This window comes from Camellia sinensis, chromosome 4 (genome assembly GCF_055761805.1).
Source record: "Camellia sinensis isolate YWXY chromosome 4, ASM5576180v1, whole genome shotgun sequence".
In the NCBI taxonomy this organism is placed as follows: Eukaryota; Viridiplantae; Streptophyta; class Magnoliopsida; order Ericales; family Theaceae; genus Camellia; species Camellia sinensis.
In genome coordinates this window covers 170,745,762-170,762,236 of record NC_138964.1, presented here as the reverse complement: position 1 = coordinate 170,762,236, position 16,475 = coordinate 170,745,762, and the positions used below count along the sequence as shown (strand labels likewise).

Below are 16,475 nucleotides of genomic sequence, written 5' to 3'. Positions count from 1 at the left end.
TACTAACCATGATATCTATTTTTGAAAACATTGTGTGTTCTTATTCCGGTTATTAGCCTAGGTTACTATGTGATGCGCACAGCATACAAGTATAGACTGTGTCGCCTGAATTGGAACAAAACATTTCATGTTTGTTTTTTTGAAAGGTGGTTTGCTACTCGCAAGTAGGCTTAAAATGCAGATTTTGCCACCCTCGGGTGGGCTTAGAAAAGATGGTTTTGCCACTATCTAGTGGGCTTAAAACAAATAGTTGATGATTTATTCCAATTCAAGTAACCCAACCTTCACCCACAGGCATTCAGGCAGTTATATCATATAAGCACATAGCCTCATGGTAAGCATGCTATTCATGGCAGTCACTCACACGCATGCCAGGATGTTAAAGCATAAAGCTTACCGAGTACTCCAAGCCAAAACAGAAACTCATTAGAAATCATGCTTGAATCCTAAGTATACAGAAATGCCTAATGCAACACATGCAAAATGCAACTATAACAGGCTCGGCTATTCTAAACATGGCATATGAACTGCTACAACTATCATGTATTCAATTTTAGAATTGAAAATACAATGCAGTTAGTATGATGCGCCGAGCCCGGTGCATGCAAAACAGATGAATGAATGCAAGCATGCTATCATACTGTATGCTAATTGAAATATGCCCTAATCTAACCATCATAAGCGGATAAATAAAAGGGAGAAAGACGTGGGGTTGGAAGACATACAACACACACACGCACACTTATTACAGTTTTGCCCTCGCTCGGAGGGTCCGAATAAATAATACAGTCCAAATATTACAGTCCCGAATAAAAGAATATTACAGTCCGAATAATATACAGAAAATCCTAATTAATTAATGAATTAACTAAGAAAGCAAATAAAACTAGCGTGCAAGCCAGGGACTGCCTTGCTTCTGATGGATGATGCATGTCCGGGTTGTCTTGCGCGGAAATCCACCGGAATGCCCCAATTAGCCTCTGTTTACACCTGTTCTTGAAATGCGTGCCAAGCCCCAAAAAGTTGCTGATTCTTCGTTTTGCTGCAACAGAGAGCAGGAAAGGGGCATAGCAATGTATTTGCACAGATATATGCATGTCTCGATCCTCGTGCCACCAATCACGCATACCGAGACATGATGGCCGAGGAGTCGAAATGCACAACTCAATATAGAATGAATGCACATGAAACTACGGCTAAAACCTAACTCCATCATGGATAATCTGGAGTGTCGGTGACTGGGGAATTGAGACACATTCCGTCACTCGGAGTACGAAATGTACCTCGTTTCCCGTGCCCGGGCTAACTCTTATTCCGGACATGACGCAATATGCATGATATGCATGAAATGCAACTAAGATACAGCCTAGCATGCACAATGCTATGAAAATGAGATGCCTCGAAGTGCGTGCACACGGGCACGCAAACCGAGAAAATGACAGAATGCAATCTAAGATACAACCTAGTATGCACAATGCTATGAAAATGAGATACCTCGAAGTGCGTGCACACGGGCACGCAAACCGAGAAAATGATAGAATGCAATGAAAATGAGACGCCTTGAAATGCGTGCACCCGGGCACGCAAATCGAGGCGATGGCGGAATGCACTGAGACGCCTTGAGATGCGTGCACACGGGCACGCAAACCGAGAAAATGCAAGAATGCAATGAAAATGAGATGCCTCGAAATGCATGCACACGGGCACGCAAACCGAGGCAATGACGGAATGCAATGAGAATGAGATGCCTCGAAATGCGTGCACACGGGCACGCAAACCGAGAAAATGCAAGAATGCAATGAAAATGAGATGCCTCGAAATGCGTGCACACGGGCACGCAAACCGAGGCAATGACGGAATGCGATGTAATGACATGAAAACATGATGTGGGCTTATACCAACATGAGTGAGCCTCAGCCACACTCACAGAGGATGCCGGCGGATAAAAATGGGGTGCCTCGAAATGCGTGCACACGGGCACGCAAACCGAGGCAATGGCAAAATGCGATGTAATGTCATGAAAACATGATATGGGCTTATACCAACATGAGTGAGCCTCAGCCACACTCACATAGGATGCCGGCGGATAAAAATGGGGTGCCTCGAAATGCGTGCACACGGGCACGCAAACCGAGGCAATGGCAAAATGCGATGTAATGTCATGAAAACATGATATGGGCTTATACCAACATGAGTAAGCCTCAGCCACACTCACATAGGATGCCGGCGGATAAAAATGAGGTGCCTCGAAATGCGTGCACACGGGCACGCAAACCGAGACAATGGCAAAATGCGATGAAATGACATGAAAACATGATATGGGCTTATACCAACATGAGTGAGCCTTAGCCACACTCACATAGGATGCCGGCGGATAAAAATGGGGTGCCTCGAAATGCGTGCACACGGGCACGCAAACCGAGGCAATGACGGAATGCGATGTAATGACATGGAAATGATAGCAATCATTCTAATGGAATTTCAGCAGTAAAATATGGGGGAAAACAGTCCCGAAATGAGGCGAAATGACATGAAATGCATGGAATTGTCCCGAAATGCGAATTTAGGCACCCGAATTGACCTATAGCTATGCCAAACATGCACAATATGGACATGCAATGCAAAGACAGAAGCTAGGCAGTCCCAAAAAAGGAACTTTCACAGTTATAAACATGGCCAAACAGCAAGCATAGGTATGGCAAAAATGGCATGCAAGAATAGGGGCCAAAAGAGGGGTAATGAAGTAAGTGATATAAGAAAAACCCAAACTGAAAATTTTCCTTCTACAACACTGAAGAGGGACCAAAAATATGAATATTTACAGTATATGGCAGCCTCAAAATCAGTATACAAACATGCTAAAAAATGAGCACAAAATTGGGGCTCAAAAGGTGCTATAACATGAAGTATACAAAATAATCACCAAACAGCCAAAGACCCTTAATAAAACATGTAGAATGGACCAAAATAAGCACTTTTTCAGAACTGTAAAATGGCCAAAAACAAAATCATGGTAGGCTAACTAAACAGGCAAGAATGGGGAAGAAAAGAGAAGTATAACATGAAGTGACCTATGGAGGCCCCAAACCATGAAAGGACCACAATGAAACATGAAGAATGGACCAAAATAAGAAATTTTTCAGAACTGTAAAATGGCCAAAAACAAAAGTATGATAGGCTGCCATTGCATGCAAGAATGGGGAAGAAAAGAGGAGTATAAAGGTAGGTATAACATGGAAGTCCCAAATGGTGTTGAGCCCTTATTCAATGTTGAAGAGGGGCTCAAAATAAGCCTAATATCAGTTTACAACATGCTCGAAAACAAATTTCTCATGGGCCAAAAATAGCATGCAAAATTATGACATATAAGAGGATCAATGAAGCAAGTGTATCATGGAAGGCTCAAACAGGGTTGAGCCCTTAATGAAAAGTGAAAATGAGCTCAAAAGAGGGCCCTTTTCTGTTAGGGCCGGAGCTTGAAACAAAAATCAAGTGGGGCTTACAAATAGATCAAGAAAAAGGGTCAAAAGAGGAGAAGTATCACTTACCCTTGAAGACTCAAACTTTTGTTGCTTCTTGGACCAATTTGCAGCTTCTTTGGCCTTTGAGAAACCTTCCTTGTTGCTGGAAATGAGGTGGTGGTGGTAGAGCTTGGTGGTGTAGAAGAAATGGTGGTTAGGGACTTAGAGATTTTTAAAGAAATGAGAGGTATGGAGATGGAGTTGTGTATGGAGGCTTGAAGGTGAAGTTTTCTAACCCCAACAAAGGATATATCTTGCTTGCTATATAGGCCAAAAGGGGGGTGTAAAGGTGGGGGAAAAGGAGAGTAACTTTCCCCCAAGAAATATCCCCCGGATAAAGATCTTTTCTGGGGGATAAAGCCTCACAGCTGTAAAGGGAACAGTGCAAGGAGTACGGCCGGCCTGGTACTTTTGTTGCAGGTGGCCGGCCGGCCACACCCCCTAGCCGGCCGGCTAGGGGTCAAAAAGGTCAATCAGATTTTCTGGCCGGCCACCAACTAGTGGGGTCCTCCTATCTGTGTACAACACAACCCTGTGGTTAAAAGTCCAAGAAAGTGGGTCCAAGGGGTTCAACATTAGCTCGGAAAGAGGGGTTCAAAAGGGTCAGGTGGAATTACTGGCCGGCCATGAACTTTTAGGGTCCTCTCATGTGTGTACATCACAAATATGTGGTTCAAAGTTCAAGAAAAAGGGTCCAAGGGGTTCAACATTAGCCCGGAATGAGGGGGTCAAAAGGGTCAAGTTGAATTAATGGCCGGCCATGAACTTTTTAGGGTCCTCTCATGTGTGTACATCACAAATATGTGGTTCAAAGTTCGAGAAAATGGGCCCAAGGTGTTCAACATTAGCCCGGAAGTGTGAAAAACGGGCGCCGGAGGGCGTCGGAGGATGTATAACTGGTTGTTGCAACAATTGCTGGCCTCCCACCCTTCAGTGACCTTCCTAGTGATAAAACAGAGGTACCTGCCAAAAATGAACGAAAACCGTTACAAAACGAATGCTCGGGGACCAAAACACGCAGTTCGGGGTCCCAAAAATGGGCTGCCAAGCACCGAAAGTGGCGTTCGGCCACGAAGTGGGTTTCTCAACCCCCAGTGTCCCTCAAAAGGGATTAAATAAGATGTATGCCAAAAATTAGAGCAATAGGAGATGGTTAAGTGGTCCCGAACCGAGGCACACGGCCTGACGGCTCCGGAAACCGGGAACCGGACTCCGAAATGGGCAAAATGGCCTACGGCCACCAAATGTAGCCTACGGCCACTGAGAGATGGTCTACAGGACCTCTCCTTCCCCTCAGGAAAAGAAACAGAGAAAACCGAGCCTGGTTCGCAAACCGAGACAAGGCACAGAAGAGGGTTCGGAAGTCCGGAGGCAGGGATCACGGCCGCGACTCTGAGACTTCTGAACGAGCACGATATGCAACATCACCAAGCGCTCAATCGGTGACGCCTGAGTCTTAAGGTCGGTCAAAAATGGGGTGTCTACAGTTGCCCCTCTTTGACAGAACTCGGAAGTCACAAGTGACGGGAGTGAATGTCAAAGCCCAGAGACGACTCATTTTTGACAAGGCCGAAGACTTAGACAAACATACAAGATAAACAGAGATGTGCCCGCAGGCATGCCCGCAGGCAGGGGCAAAGTGCAAATGATATGCAAGAAACCGAAGGTAACTCAATGATCATGCAAATGCAGCAAGCTGTAATGAAGCAAGTATTCGCAAATAGATGCAACAGTTTTAAGCAAGAATGCAAAGCAACAACTACATTTCATGCAGTTTAAGAATGCGGAGGATTATTCAATCCCCGCCACATCTCACACGGAGAAGAGACAATACCTGCTCGATTCGTCTGGTCGCACCAGCCTCAATTGAACCGTACATACAATATCGTGCCTGCAAAAGAGAGAAATTGCAACAAGTACAATATGCTACCAACATATATTTAATGTGATTCCGAAGGTTCGACACACGCAGTGCCGGCAAGTGAATGCATCGCAATGCAAGAATGGAATATGCGTGACAACGCATGCTCAAACATGGAGGTATGCCAATATCAAGAAATGTACATGACAAGGCAAGTATGCCCATGAGAATGCAAGATAATGTGACACGAGCATGAATCAGGGTGTTCGTTTGTTATGAAACAACGAGTACGGAAACGCGTGTTTCGGCGAAGGCAACTCGATCGCGGCCTCCGACCCACTTCCCTGAAAGGTTACAACTCATTCAAAAAGGATACACTTTGATTTCGATGAATGATGATGAGACATATGTCAGAACTTGAAGCTGAAGTCCCGGCGGAGCTATTTCGCGACCGGAAGTGTACTTTTCTTGAACTTTTTCAGGTCTCGGGAACTCCGATCTTCCTCAAAATTTGCAGAGAGCTAGGTGGGCATGTGAGGGACATGGCCGGCCGTTCATCTTCCCAAGGGGAGGTGGCCAACCGGTTTCCCATAAAGCTAATGGCTGGCCGGCCAGTTATCCAAAAAGCAGATAGCTGGCCGGCTAGAAAATGGGGCCGGCCGGCCATGTGCCCAGATCCGGGGGTATTTTGGTATTTTTCACCTTCTCCTTCATGCTTCTTCAACCAAGACTTGAGGCCTATAAAAGGCAGCCGAGGCCCCTTCCTTTTCTTGCCTCCTACAACATTTTCTTCTCCAGATCTGAGTTCCATGCGCGTTTTCCAACGCCCCGTGTAAATTGTTTTCGCAAAAACATTCAGTTTCAAGCACTTTGGAGCGATTAAATTCCGGCTTCGGAGCTTCTTTTTGCATTTTCGCCACTTGAGGTAAGTCTGTCTCAATATTTGGAAGATTTTCTCGGGAGTTGACTTTTGTTGACTTTTTCATTTCCCGAGAGTTGACTTTTGTTGACTTTTTCCAATTTTGGCTCGTTTTGCTCATTTTTGCTCCCTTTTGCAGATCTTTTGAAAATGGCGGGCAACTCTCCCCACGGCGGAGGTTTTCCCGGTGCCGGAGATGATTTCGATCCCATGACTCTACCCCCGAAGACCCGACCTTTTATTCCCGGGAGGTACCGTCCGCCAGCACATGTCCTCCCTCGTGCTGTCTTCCGTCACTTTACTAGCTTTGACGAGCGAGCACCCGTGGATCTGCTTCTCCGAGAGCCGGAGCATCACCTCTCTCATGAGGCTCGAGAGGTATTTACTTCATTTTCTGTATTTTTTCCTAGATTTCGCACCTTTGCCATGCTTGAACACGCAGTTTAGCTTATGACATAGTACTTTACTTGCATCTTGAACATGTAATTTCAACATTCGAATTTCTGAACACTCGGCTCATTAATTAATTGCGAACACACAGCCCACATTAGAACACACGGCTCAAACACTGATTTGTCGAACACACAGCCCGAATTCGAAAGTGAACACACAGCCCACACTTTAAATTTTCTGAACACGCAGCCCAGATTAGATAGTGAACACGCAGCCCACACTAGTTGAAATTTGAACACGCAGCCCAAACTTCAAATTTTCTAAACACGCAGCCCAGATAGATAGTGAACACGCAGCCCACAATTTAACTGAAAGTTGAACACGCAGCCCAAGCTTCAAATTTTCTGAACACGCAGCCCAGATAGATAGTGAACACGCAGCCCACAATTTAACTGAAAGTTGAACACGCAGCCAAAACTTCAAATTTTCTGAACACGCAGCCCTGATAGATAGTGAACACGCAGCCCACAATTTAACTGAAAGTTGAACACGCAGCCCAAACTTCAAATTTTCTGAACACGCAGCCCAGATAGATAGTGAACACCCAGCCCACAATTTTACTGAAAGTTGAACACGCAGCCCAAACTTCAAATTTTCTGAACATGCAGCCGAGATAGATAGTGAACACGCAGCCCACAATTTTACTGAAAGTTGAACACGCAGCCCAAACTTCAAATTTTGTGAACACGCAGCCCAGTTAGATAGTGAACACGCAGCCCACAATTTAACTGAAAGTTGAACACGCAGCCCAAACTTCAAATTTTCTGAACACGCAGGCCAGATAGATAGTGAACACGCAGCCCACAATTTAACTGAAAGTTGAACACGCAGCCCAAACTTCAAATTTTCTGAACACGCAGCCCTGATAGATAGTGAACACGCAGCCCACAATTTAACTGAAAGTTGAACACGCAGCCCAAACTTTAAATTTTCTAAACAGGCAGCCCAGATAGATAGTGAACACACAGCCCACAATTTTACTGAAAGTTGAACACGCAGCCCAAACTTCAAATTTTCTGAACACGCAGCCCAGATAGATAGTGAACACGCAGCCCACAATTTTACTGAAAGTTGAACACGCAGCCCAAACTTCAAATTTTCTGAACACGCAGCCCAGATAGATAGTGAACACGCAGCCCACAATTTAACTGAAAGTTGAACACGCAGCCCAAACTTCAAATTTTCTGAACACGCAGCCCAGATTAATAGTGAACACGCCGCCCACAATTTAACTGAAAGTTGAACACGCAGCCCAAAACTTCAAATTTTCTGAACACGCAGCCCAGATTAATAGTGAACACGCAGCCCACAATTTAACTGAAAGTTGAACACGCAGCCCAAACTTCAAATTTTCTGAACACGCAGCCCAGATAGATAGTGAACACGCCGCCCACAATTTAACTGAAAGTTGAACACGCAGCCCAAACTTCAAATTTTCTGAACACGCAGCCCAGATTAATAGTGAACACGCAGCCCACAATTTAACTGAAAGTTGAACACGCAGTCCAAACTTCAAATTTTCTGAACACGCAGCCCAGATAGATAGTGAACACGCAGCCCACAATTTAACTGAAAGTTGAACACGCAGCCCAAACTTCAAATTTTCTGAACACGCAGCCCAGATTAATAGTGAACACGCAGCCCACAATTTAACTGAAAGTTGAACACGCAGCCCAAACTTCAAATTTTCTGAACACGCAGCCCAGATTAATAGTGAACACGCAGCCCACAATTTAACTGAAAGTTAAACACGCAGCCCAAACTTCAAATTTTCTGAACACGCAGCCCAGATAGATAGTGAACACGCAGCCCACAATTTAACTGAAAGTTGAACACGCAGCCCAAACTTCAAATTTTCTGAACACGCAGCCCAGATTAATAGTGAACACGCAGCCCACAATTTAACTGAAAGTTAAACACGCAGCCCAAACTTCAAATTTTCTGAACACGCAGCCCAGATAGATAGTGAACACGCAGCCCACAATTTAACTGAAAGTTGAACACGCAGCCCAAACTTCAAATTTTCTGAACACGCAGCCCAGATTAATAGTGAACACGCAGCCCACAATTTAACTGAAAGTTGAACACGCAGCCCAAACTTCAAATTTTCTGAACACGCAGCCCAGATTAATAGTGAACACGCAGCCCACAATTTAACTGAAAGTTGAACACGCAGCCCAAACTTCAAATTTTCTGAACACGCAGCCCAGATAGATAGTGAACACGTAGCCCACAATTTAACTGAAAGTTGAACACGCAGCCCAAACTTCAAATTTTTTGAACACACAGCCCAGATTAATAGTGAACACACAGCCCACAATTTAACTGAAAGTTGAACACGCAGCCCAAACTTCAAATTTTCTGAACACGCAGCCCAGATAGATAGTGAACACGCAGCCCACAATTTAACTGAAAGTTGAACACGCAGCCCAAACTTCAAATTTTCTGAACACGCAGCCCAGACAGATTTGCATGTAGCTTATTTCACTTTATCGGCATACAGCCCATTTCATCTCATTGGCACACAGCCCACTTCATTTCATTGGCACACAGCCCACTTCATTTCATTGGCACACAGCCTATTCATTTCATTATTGACAAATGTATTCATTCTGAATGCAGGTTGGCTCTCGCAGTGTGCGGGGGTATGGTTCCACCATCGCGCGGGACTGGTATGCCGAGCTCCCGGAGGCCGTCCGAGATTTGGTAGATTTGGCAGGATTCGGGCCTTTCTGCGTTGGGTTGTCACGTTGTCCTGCCAGGAGGACACTGATGGCAGCCTTGGTAGAGAGATGGTGGGACACCACCAATTCCTTTCATTTCTCTGCTACCGGGGATATGACCATGACCCCCTTTGACTTCGCTGTATTGACCGGCCTTGACGTTGGAGGTTGGTCCATCCCCTACGATGAGGATATGGGCGAGTGGGAGGCCGCCTGGATGTATCTATTGGGGGCTCGCCCACCTGTTGACAGGGTCTCTGGGCGAGTCTGATACACGTGGTTCTCTTCCCATTTTCGGCGGGCGGAGATGGTGCCTGAGACTCCCGAGGAGACAGAGCAGTATGCCCGTGGTTTCCTTATGTTCCTCTTCGGGACTACCCTGATTGCCGACAGAGGGAACACAGTTGGGCTGTACCTGCTGAGCGCTCTGGTTGACCTATCACAGGTCCATCGATACGACTGGGGTGGCGCCGGCCTGGCTACCCTTTACTTTTATATGAGTGCGACCTCCCGCGGGCGGGGTGATTTACTTGGCGGCTACTGGAGAGCCTGGGAGGTACTTTTCTGTCCTCTTGATTTACATTTCTGCTTTTCATTACTTGTACATTGCACACACAGCGCACTTTTACAGTCTGTATTTTGCTCTCAGCATTTCGTACTTACATTCTGCATTGCTTTTCTCAGCTATGGGTCTATGTATACTTCCCATCATTAGCCCCAGAGTTGGAGGTGGCGGGGATTCTCATGACCCCATATTCATTGGTGTTCGAGGGCCCGCACCGGCCGAGACCTCGAGAGACCCTCCTTAACCTGCGACAGTACTTCGACACTGTGCGACATTCAGAGGTACCTCAGAACTTTCAATTCCTTTCGTTCTCATCTTTGATTTGCTCTGTATATTCTCGATTTCTGATTGGTTTATGCATTTATCATCCGCAGATCACATGGCAGCCCTGGGTGTCCCTGGGTGATGGTCTCCGACTTCAGTATACCGGAGCGTCGGACATCTCCCAGTATAGGGTCCTGCTTGAAGGGCCGGTTGGCAGGGCATGGTTCCTGGGGGAACGCTTTCTGCGCCAGGTATGGGGGTATCTTTCTCAGGATCCTCCCGCAGTACCTCCAGCCAGTATGCGGACTGCTGACAGACTCTCTTACTCGGAGGTAGTCGGCGCCATGCTGGGTAGTGATGCTTTATTATATGTTGAGGAGGGGGACTACGCCACTTACCGTCACATATATTTGATGCCTCCATTGACGGGAGCTCATATCCCTATGATGAGGCCTGCCGGTATGTCATCCTCGGGCCAGGCTCGGGCTGCAGACGCCCCTTCTACTAGCAGGGCTGGTACATCTAGAGGTGGGAGTAGACCGGTTCCTCCGGTTCCGTCGACTCATCCTCATCCTGGATGGCCAGATATGCCGACTGAGTTGATGGCGTGGCAGTATGGGGCTATCTCTCCGACTCCGATCCCGCTAGAGCCTCCGATGCCCAGTGATCGATACGCCATTGATCCGGACTCACCGCCGGTATGCTCCACTTTTTTTCATTCATCATTCAGATATTTAGACACTCTTCTGTTCACTGATGATTATGAGCTCATTTTTGCAGCCATCGCGAGGGTACATGGAGGAGGTGGTTGGGCTGGTGGCCACACTCGAGGGCATGGTCCTGCGTAGGGAGGCACAGTTGTCTGTCGCGGGCATTCAGGTACCCTTCAGTTTTCCGGCATTTATCATACTTCTGATGACATGCTGATTTCTACTGCATCGATAGACTATTTGTGTAGAGCACATCTGACACACACCTCACTTGTACACTGTATTTACATGCACCCACTTTACGTAGCCTTTGCTTGTATCTGTATCTGATGTATATATTTGGACTGATGTATTTGAATTGAACTCTTTGTTTTCAGATGCCTTCATGGTCCGGTCAGCCGCAGGCCAGGCCACCTGGGCCTCCTTGGGGAGCTGGGCCATCTGGGCCTTTTCAGGGGGCGGGGCCATCTCGGCCTTCCCGAGGATCCGGGTCATCTAGACCTTTTCGAGGAGCTCGAGGAGGGCCTGTCCGCAGACGCAGGGCTCACGTTGTGGAGGTGGAGCCTGATGAGGAGGAGGAGGATGCTGAGGAGGAGGAGGAGGCTACCGACCGTCAGTCAGAGACATCTGCTGAGGAGGGGGGCTCCGGTTTTGGCTCGGGGAATAGAGGCGAGGCTGAGGGGGATCCTAAGGATGACAGCTCCGACTCAGATGATGATGATGGTACGGAGATTGTCCCGCAGAAGAGGATGAGGAGTGCTTCTCGCTCCCGTTCCCGAGGACTTTGATGTTGCTATTTCCTGCTTTATTTCTCTTTTTGCTAGTAGTTTGTAGCACTTTGCACATTGTTTAGGCAGCTTTATTTTTTGTAAAACTTGTACCTTTGTTGTAAAGCATGATGAAAGGAAATAGCTTTTGAAAAAGTGTTTGTATTTTAAACTTTTAGCATCGTATCGCATCATTTTATTTCGCACAAAAATGAAATTGAATGGGAATGTGCATTGTGTAATCACCAAGTCAGGTAGTGAACCGACGCAACAAACTAAGCAACTCAACTTACTAAGATATAACAGAACCTTAGGAAGTTTACAACTCGATAAGAAAAATGCAACAACGCAAATAAACAAGACTTTAACAAAAATTGCTTAAACAGAGAGCAATGACTCAAAAACACAAAACACGTCCGCTCGACAAACAACTCGATAAGCAAAACAACAACTCGATAAACAAAACTCAACAACAACAAAGTGTACTTCTGACGATCTGGGCATCGGAACGCATCCGAAACGGAGGGAGATGAAGGCCTTTGACTCTCCCGTTGCATGGAAATGCTTGGAACTTTCCCTCGAAGGGTAAAACAGGGCCAAGGGGATACACTGGAGCATTGCTGGCCATCCCTGGGAGCCGGCCGGCCATTTTTGTGGAGAGAGACAGCTGGCCGGCCATTTCTGCAAAAAGTAAATGGCTGGCCAGCCAGAAAAGGTGGCTGGCCGGCCACTCAGTCCTGCAGCCACCAAATTTTTGACACGTGTCCCCGTGAATAGTGTCTTTCCTTCTATAAAAGCCTCAACTTCGGGAACATTCATTTCATCTTAGTTTTAGACAAAGATGGAGGCGTTTCTCGCAGAAAATGTCACATCTTGGATCTCTTCTCTAGATGGCTCGGAAAAGCTGAATTTCCGGGGTTTCGGCTTGAATGCACTATTCACGCTGAGCCGTACTCCGCTACATCTCCCTTTTCTCCATGCCGCAGCAAGGTTTTGGAATCCAGTGACGCATGTTTTTAGCTTTGGCGGCCAGGAGATGTGTCCCACTTTCGAAGATTTTCAGGTTTTGATGGAGTCTGAATGCTCTGAGGTGATCTTGCCCCAGCTCCGTTTTGGCCATGCTCAGGCTTTAGGGCGGATGTGTGGGCTCACGGCGCTTGACGCTCGATCTCTGATCTGCAGTGGGGAACTTGACATCCTCGGCTTGATCCATCGTTTTTCCGACGCCGGTGACCGCAGCAAACATTATTGGCAGGGTTTCCGGCAACACGCCCTCTGCTTATGTTTGTTGTCTCACTTTCTGCTTTCCTCGGGCTTCGGCGGGGCTAGCATTCGCCTGATTGAAGTCGCCCAAGGTTTGAGAGAAGGAAAGAGCTGTATTGCCATGACCTTGGCCGAGACACTGATGGGCTTAGATTCTGTCTATCGCCGGGAGGCGACTAGGTTCGCTGGGAGTCCACTGCTGCTGCAGGTAATGTTTCCCACCCAACCTTACGTATATATTTGCTCACATCACTCGACCCTCAGGCTCATTTTTTTTCTCACAAAACCCTTGTCTTACTTTTCTCTCATCGTACATCTCTCTGTTCTTTATTCTCTCATTTTCCATCCCTCCCCTAGGTATGGTTAATGGATAAGTTGCAGGTTGTGGACTCTTGCCCAGCCTATTCAGCTCGAGGCTACTTTTTTCGGCAGCGCTTAGTCAATGCTCTTGACGAAAGGTGGTGGTTCGATTGGATGTGCAATTTGTCTGCAGACAGCATTGCTTGGCGTTGTCTTTGGCTCAACCTCCCGGCAATGAGCTATAGTATGTCCCGGCAGATTGGGATCCAATTGATTGGTCTAACCCACTGCGTATTCTATTTTCCGTTCCGGTTCCTGCGTCAGTTTGGTCATGATCAGACCTGCCCACCGGAGGGGATTGAGTACCCAGCCGCTTTCCCGATCCGGGGCGCACAGCTTGCCCGATATGCCACAGCATGGAGGACTAGAGAGCTCCTGGCCCCTGCTTCTACTTTCAGTTGCACTTTGTCCGATGAGTGCTTGGATTGGCTCAATGAGGAGGCACAGGTTGGGCCTAGCTTGGCATCAGATGCTCCGTCCAGCTCTGGGAGGGGACGCAGAGATACTTGATTCGACTATGCTCCAAATTTATTGCTTATTTAGCATTTTCAAGTTTTCTTTATGAATGTACTAAAAAAAGAAACCTCGATTGTAATGCAAGAGCAAGAGAACTCAGTTTTGAAATCAATGAAATTGAAAGTTGTGGTACTGAAAATTTTCCACTTTTGGTCCAAAAATGGTCTTAGTCGTAAAAAGATTGATTTGAACAAAGTCAACTTTTATTAAAACTTTTCAAAACTATTTTCGATGTGGATCAGAACTGGACACGCCGGAGATCTGTCACTGAAATGCACAACCCCAGATCCCTGCAACTGGAAAGTTGCCCCTAGTCTGAAGAACAATGTGGCACTTCATAGCAACGGAAAGTTGCCCCTAGTCTGAGTAACTTTGCACCGTCGCGGCAACGGAAAGTTGCCCCTAGTTTGAACAGCACTGTACCGGAGATCGCGATAAATGCTGATGGATAAAGATGACTGAGATGATCGAAATGGACAAAGTTGATCGGGGAAAAGTTTATTGCTGAACTTCTAGGTGAAGTTGCCTACGTATCCCAAAGATGGGAATCAAGCCTTACGTAGTTCAGGCCCAGGTTCACTCGAGTATTTTCACTCTCCTTTTGCGCTCTAACTTTTGCCAAGGCCGCCCTTTGCGGGTTTTCAACCTTGCGAGCTCAGTTTTTATATTTTCTAATTTTTTGTGCTCTGACTTTTGCCTAGGTCGCCCTTTCGGGTTTTCGGCCTAGCGAGCCTCTCAAGGATAGTATTTCTTCAACTTGTCCATATTGATCGGTTGTGAGAACTCCAAGCCATCTAGATCCATCAGAACCACAGCTCCACCTAACCAGATAGCTTTGATGATGTAAGGACCAGTCCAATTGGGTTTGAACTTGCCCCTTGGGTCGTGGATGGGAGCTCGGTTGTCTTTGAGCACCAAATCTCCCTCTTTCAGATTCCTGGACTTAACCTTCTTGTTGAAAGCCCGGGCAATTCTGCGTTGATAGCCTTGGATGTGGTACAGTGCTTTCAGTCTTCTTTCATCAAAGAGCATGAGTTCTTCGAATCTGCTTTGCTGCCAATCTGCTTCGGCTATTTGGCATTCAGCCAATACTCGTAACGACGGAACCTCAATTTCAATGGGTAGAACATCCTCCATTCCATAGACCAATGAATATGGAGTTGCTCCAGTAGAAGTTCTGATTGAAGTCCTGTAGCCCCACAGAGCAAATGGCAGCTTGTCTGGCCAATCCCGATAGGTTCCCACCATCTTCTACAGTATATGCTTGATATTCTTGTTGGCGGCCTCAACCGCTCCGTTGGTCTGCGGCCGATATGTAGATGACTTATGAAAAGCCACATTGTATTTCTCCAACAAGTCTATTACTTCTTTCTTGAAATGGGAACCATTATCTGAAATTATTTCGTTTGGCACCCCGTAGCGACAGATGATGTTGTTTCTAATGAACTTTGCGACATGCGACGCCTTCAACACTGCGTATGATTGGGCCTCGACCCACTTTGTGAAATAATCTATCGCTACCAGGATAAACTCATGCCCGTTTGACCCCTTCGGAGTAACAGCTCCGATTACATCAATTTCCCAGACTGAAAAAGGCCATGGGGAAGTCATGTTGTACAGTTTTGACGGCGGGATGTTCATGCGGTTTGCATGAATTTGACACTTGTGGCATCGCCGAACAAAGCTAATACAATCCTCCTCAATGGTTGACCAGTAGTAGCCCTGTCTGAGGATTTTTCTGGCCAGCATTACTCCATTCATGTGTGCACCGCACTCCCCCCCATGGATGGCTTCCATCAGGCGTCTTGACTCTTCAGCTTCTACACAGAGCTTATGCATCCCCAGATGACCCCTTTTGTATAGCTTTCCCCCGCAGATAATAAACTGAGCAGCCATTCTCCTGACAGCCCTTTTATCCTTGGCATTTGCCCCTGGTGGATATGTCTCCTTTTCCAAGAAGTTCCAGATGTCGTAATACCAGGGGTTGCCGTCTTGAACCTCATCTATGGCGGAAATCGACTCGTATGCTGGCATGAACTTCTGATCAATAATGACTGGACGCATCCGGACTCCGGACGGAATGTCTATCATAGAAGATAGAGTTGCTAATGAATCTGCAAACCTGTTGTTCTCTCTTACGAGGTGGGTGAAATTTAGCTTCTCAAACCGAGGAATTAACAAATCCAAGGTTTGGTGGTAGATTATCATCCTTTCCTCCTTGACTTTCCAATCTCCTTTTGCTTGAGACACAACAAGGTTCGAGTCCCCAATGACGTCCAACCGTCTTGCCCCTAGTTCTAGGGCTGCTTCCAGGCCAGCAATACATGCCTCATATTTTGCCTCATTGTTGGAAACTTTGAACCGGAGCTTGAATGCTAAAGGGATACGGGAATCGTCAGGCGCTATCAGCAACACCCCTATCCCATACCCATACTGGTTTGACGCTCCGTCAAAGTACATCGTCCAAGTTTCATCTTCGACGTGCAGAATGGCTTCATCTGGGAATAGATACTCAACCGCTTCATCCCCCTCAATCGGGTGGTCGGCAAGGAA

General features: G+C 46.7%; 1 protein-coding gene and 1 pseudogene across 1 annotated transcript in view; both read left to right on the top strand.

Annotated features, from left to right (window-relative positions):
- The window catches only part of LOC145823240 (uncharacterized), a 35,158-nt gene extending 23,289 nt beyond the window's left edge, over window positions 1–11,869 (top strand). The window contains exons 3-8 of the mRNA XM_082922825.1: window positions 9,923–10,033; window positions 10,162–10,323; window positions 10,417–11,004; window positions 11,087–11,185; window positions 11,394–11,739; window positions 11,844–11,869. Coding sequence (XP_082778951.1) covers window positions 9,923–10,033; window positions 10,162–10,323; window positions 10,417–11,004; window positions 11,087–11,185; window positions 11,394–11,739; window positions 11,844–11,869 — 1,332 coding nt within the window. The remainder of the gene's footprint in view (window positions 1–9,922; window positions 10,034–10,161; window positions 10,324–10,416; window positions 11,005–11,086; window positions 11,186–11,393; window positions 11,740–11,843) is intronic.
- Window positions 1–16,475, top strand: part of LOC114281686 (putative mannitol dehydrogenase) — an 85,732-nt pseudogene that overhangs the window by 49,262 nt on the left and 19,995 nt on the right.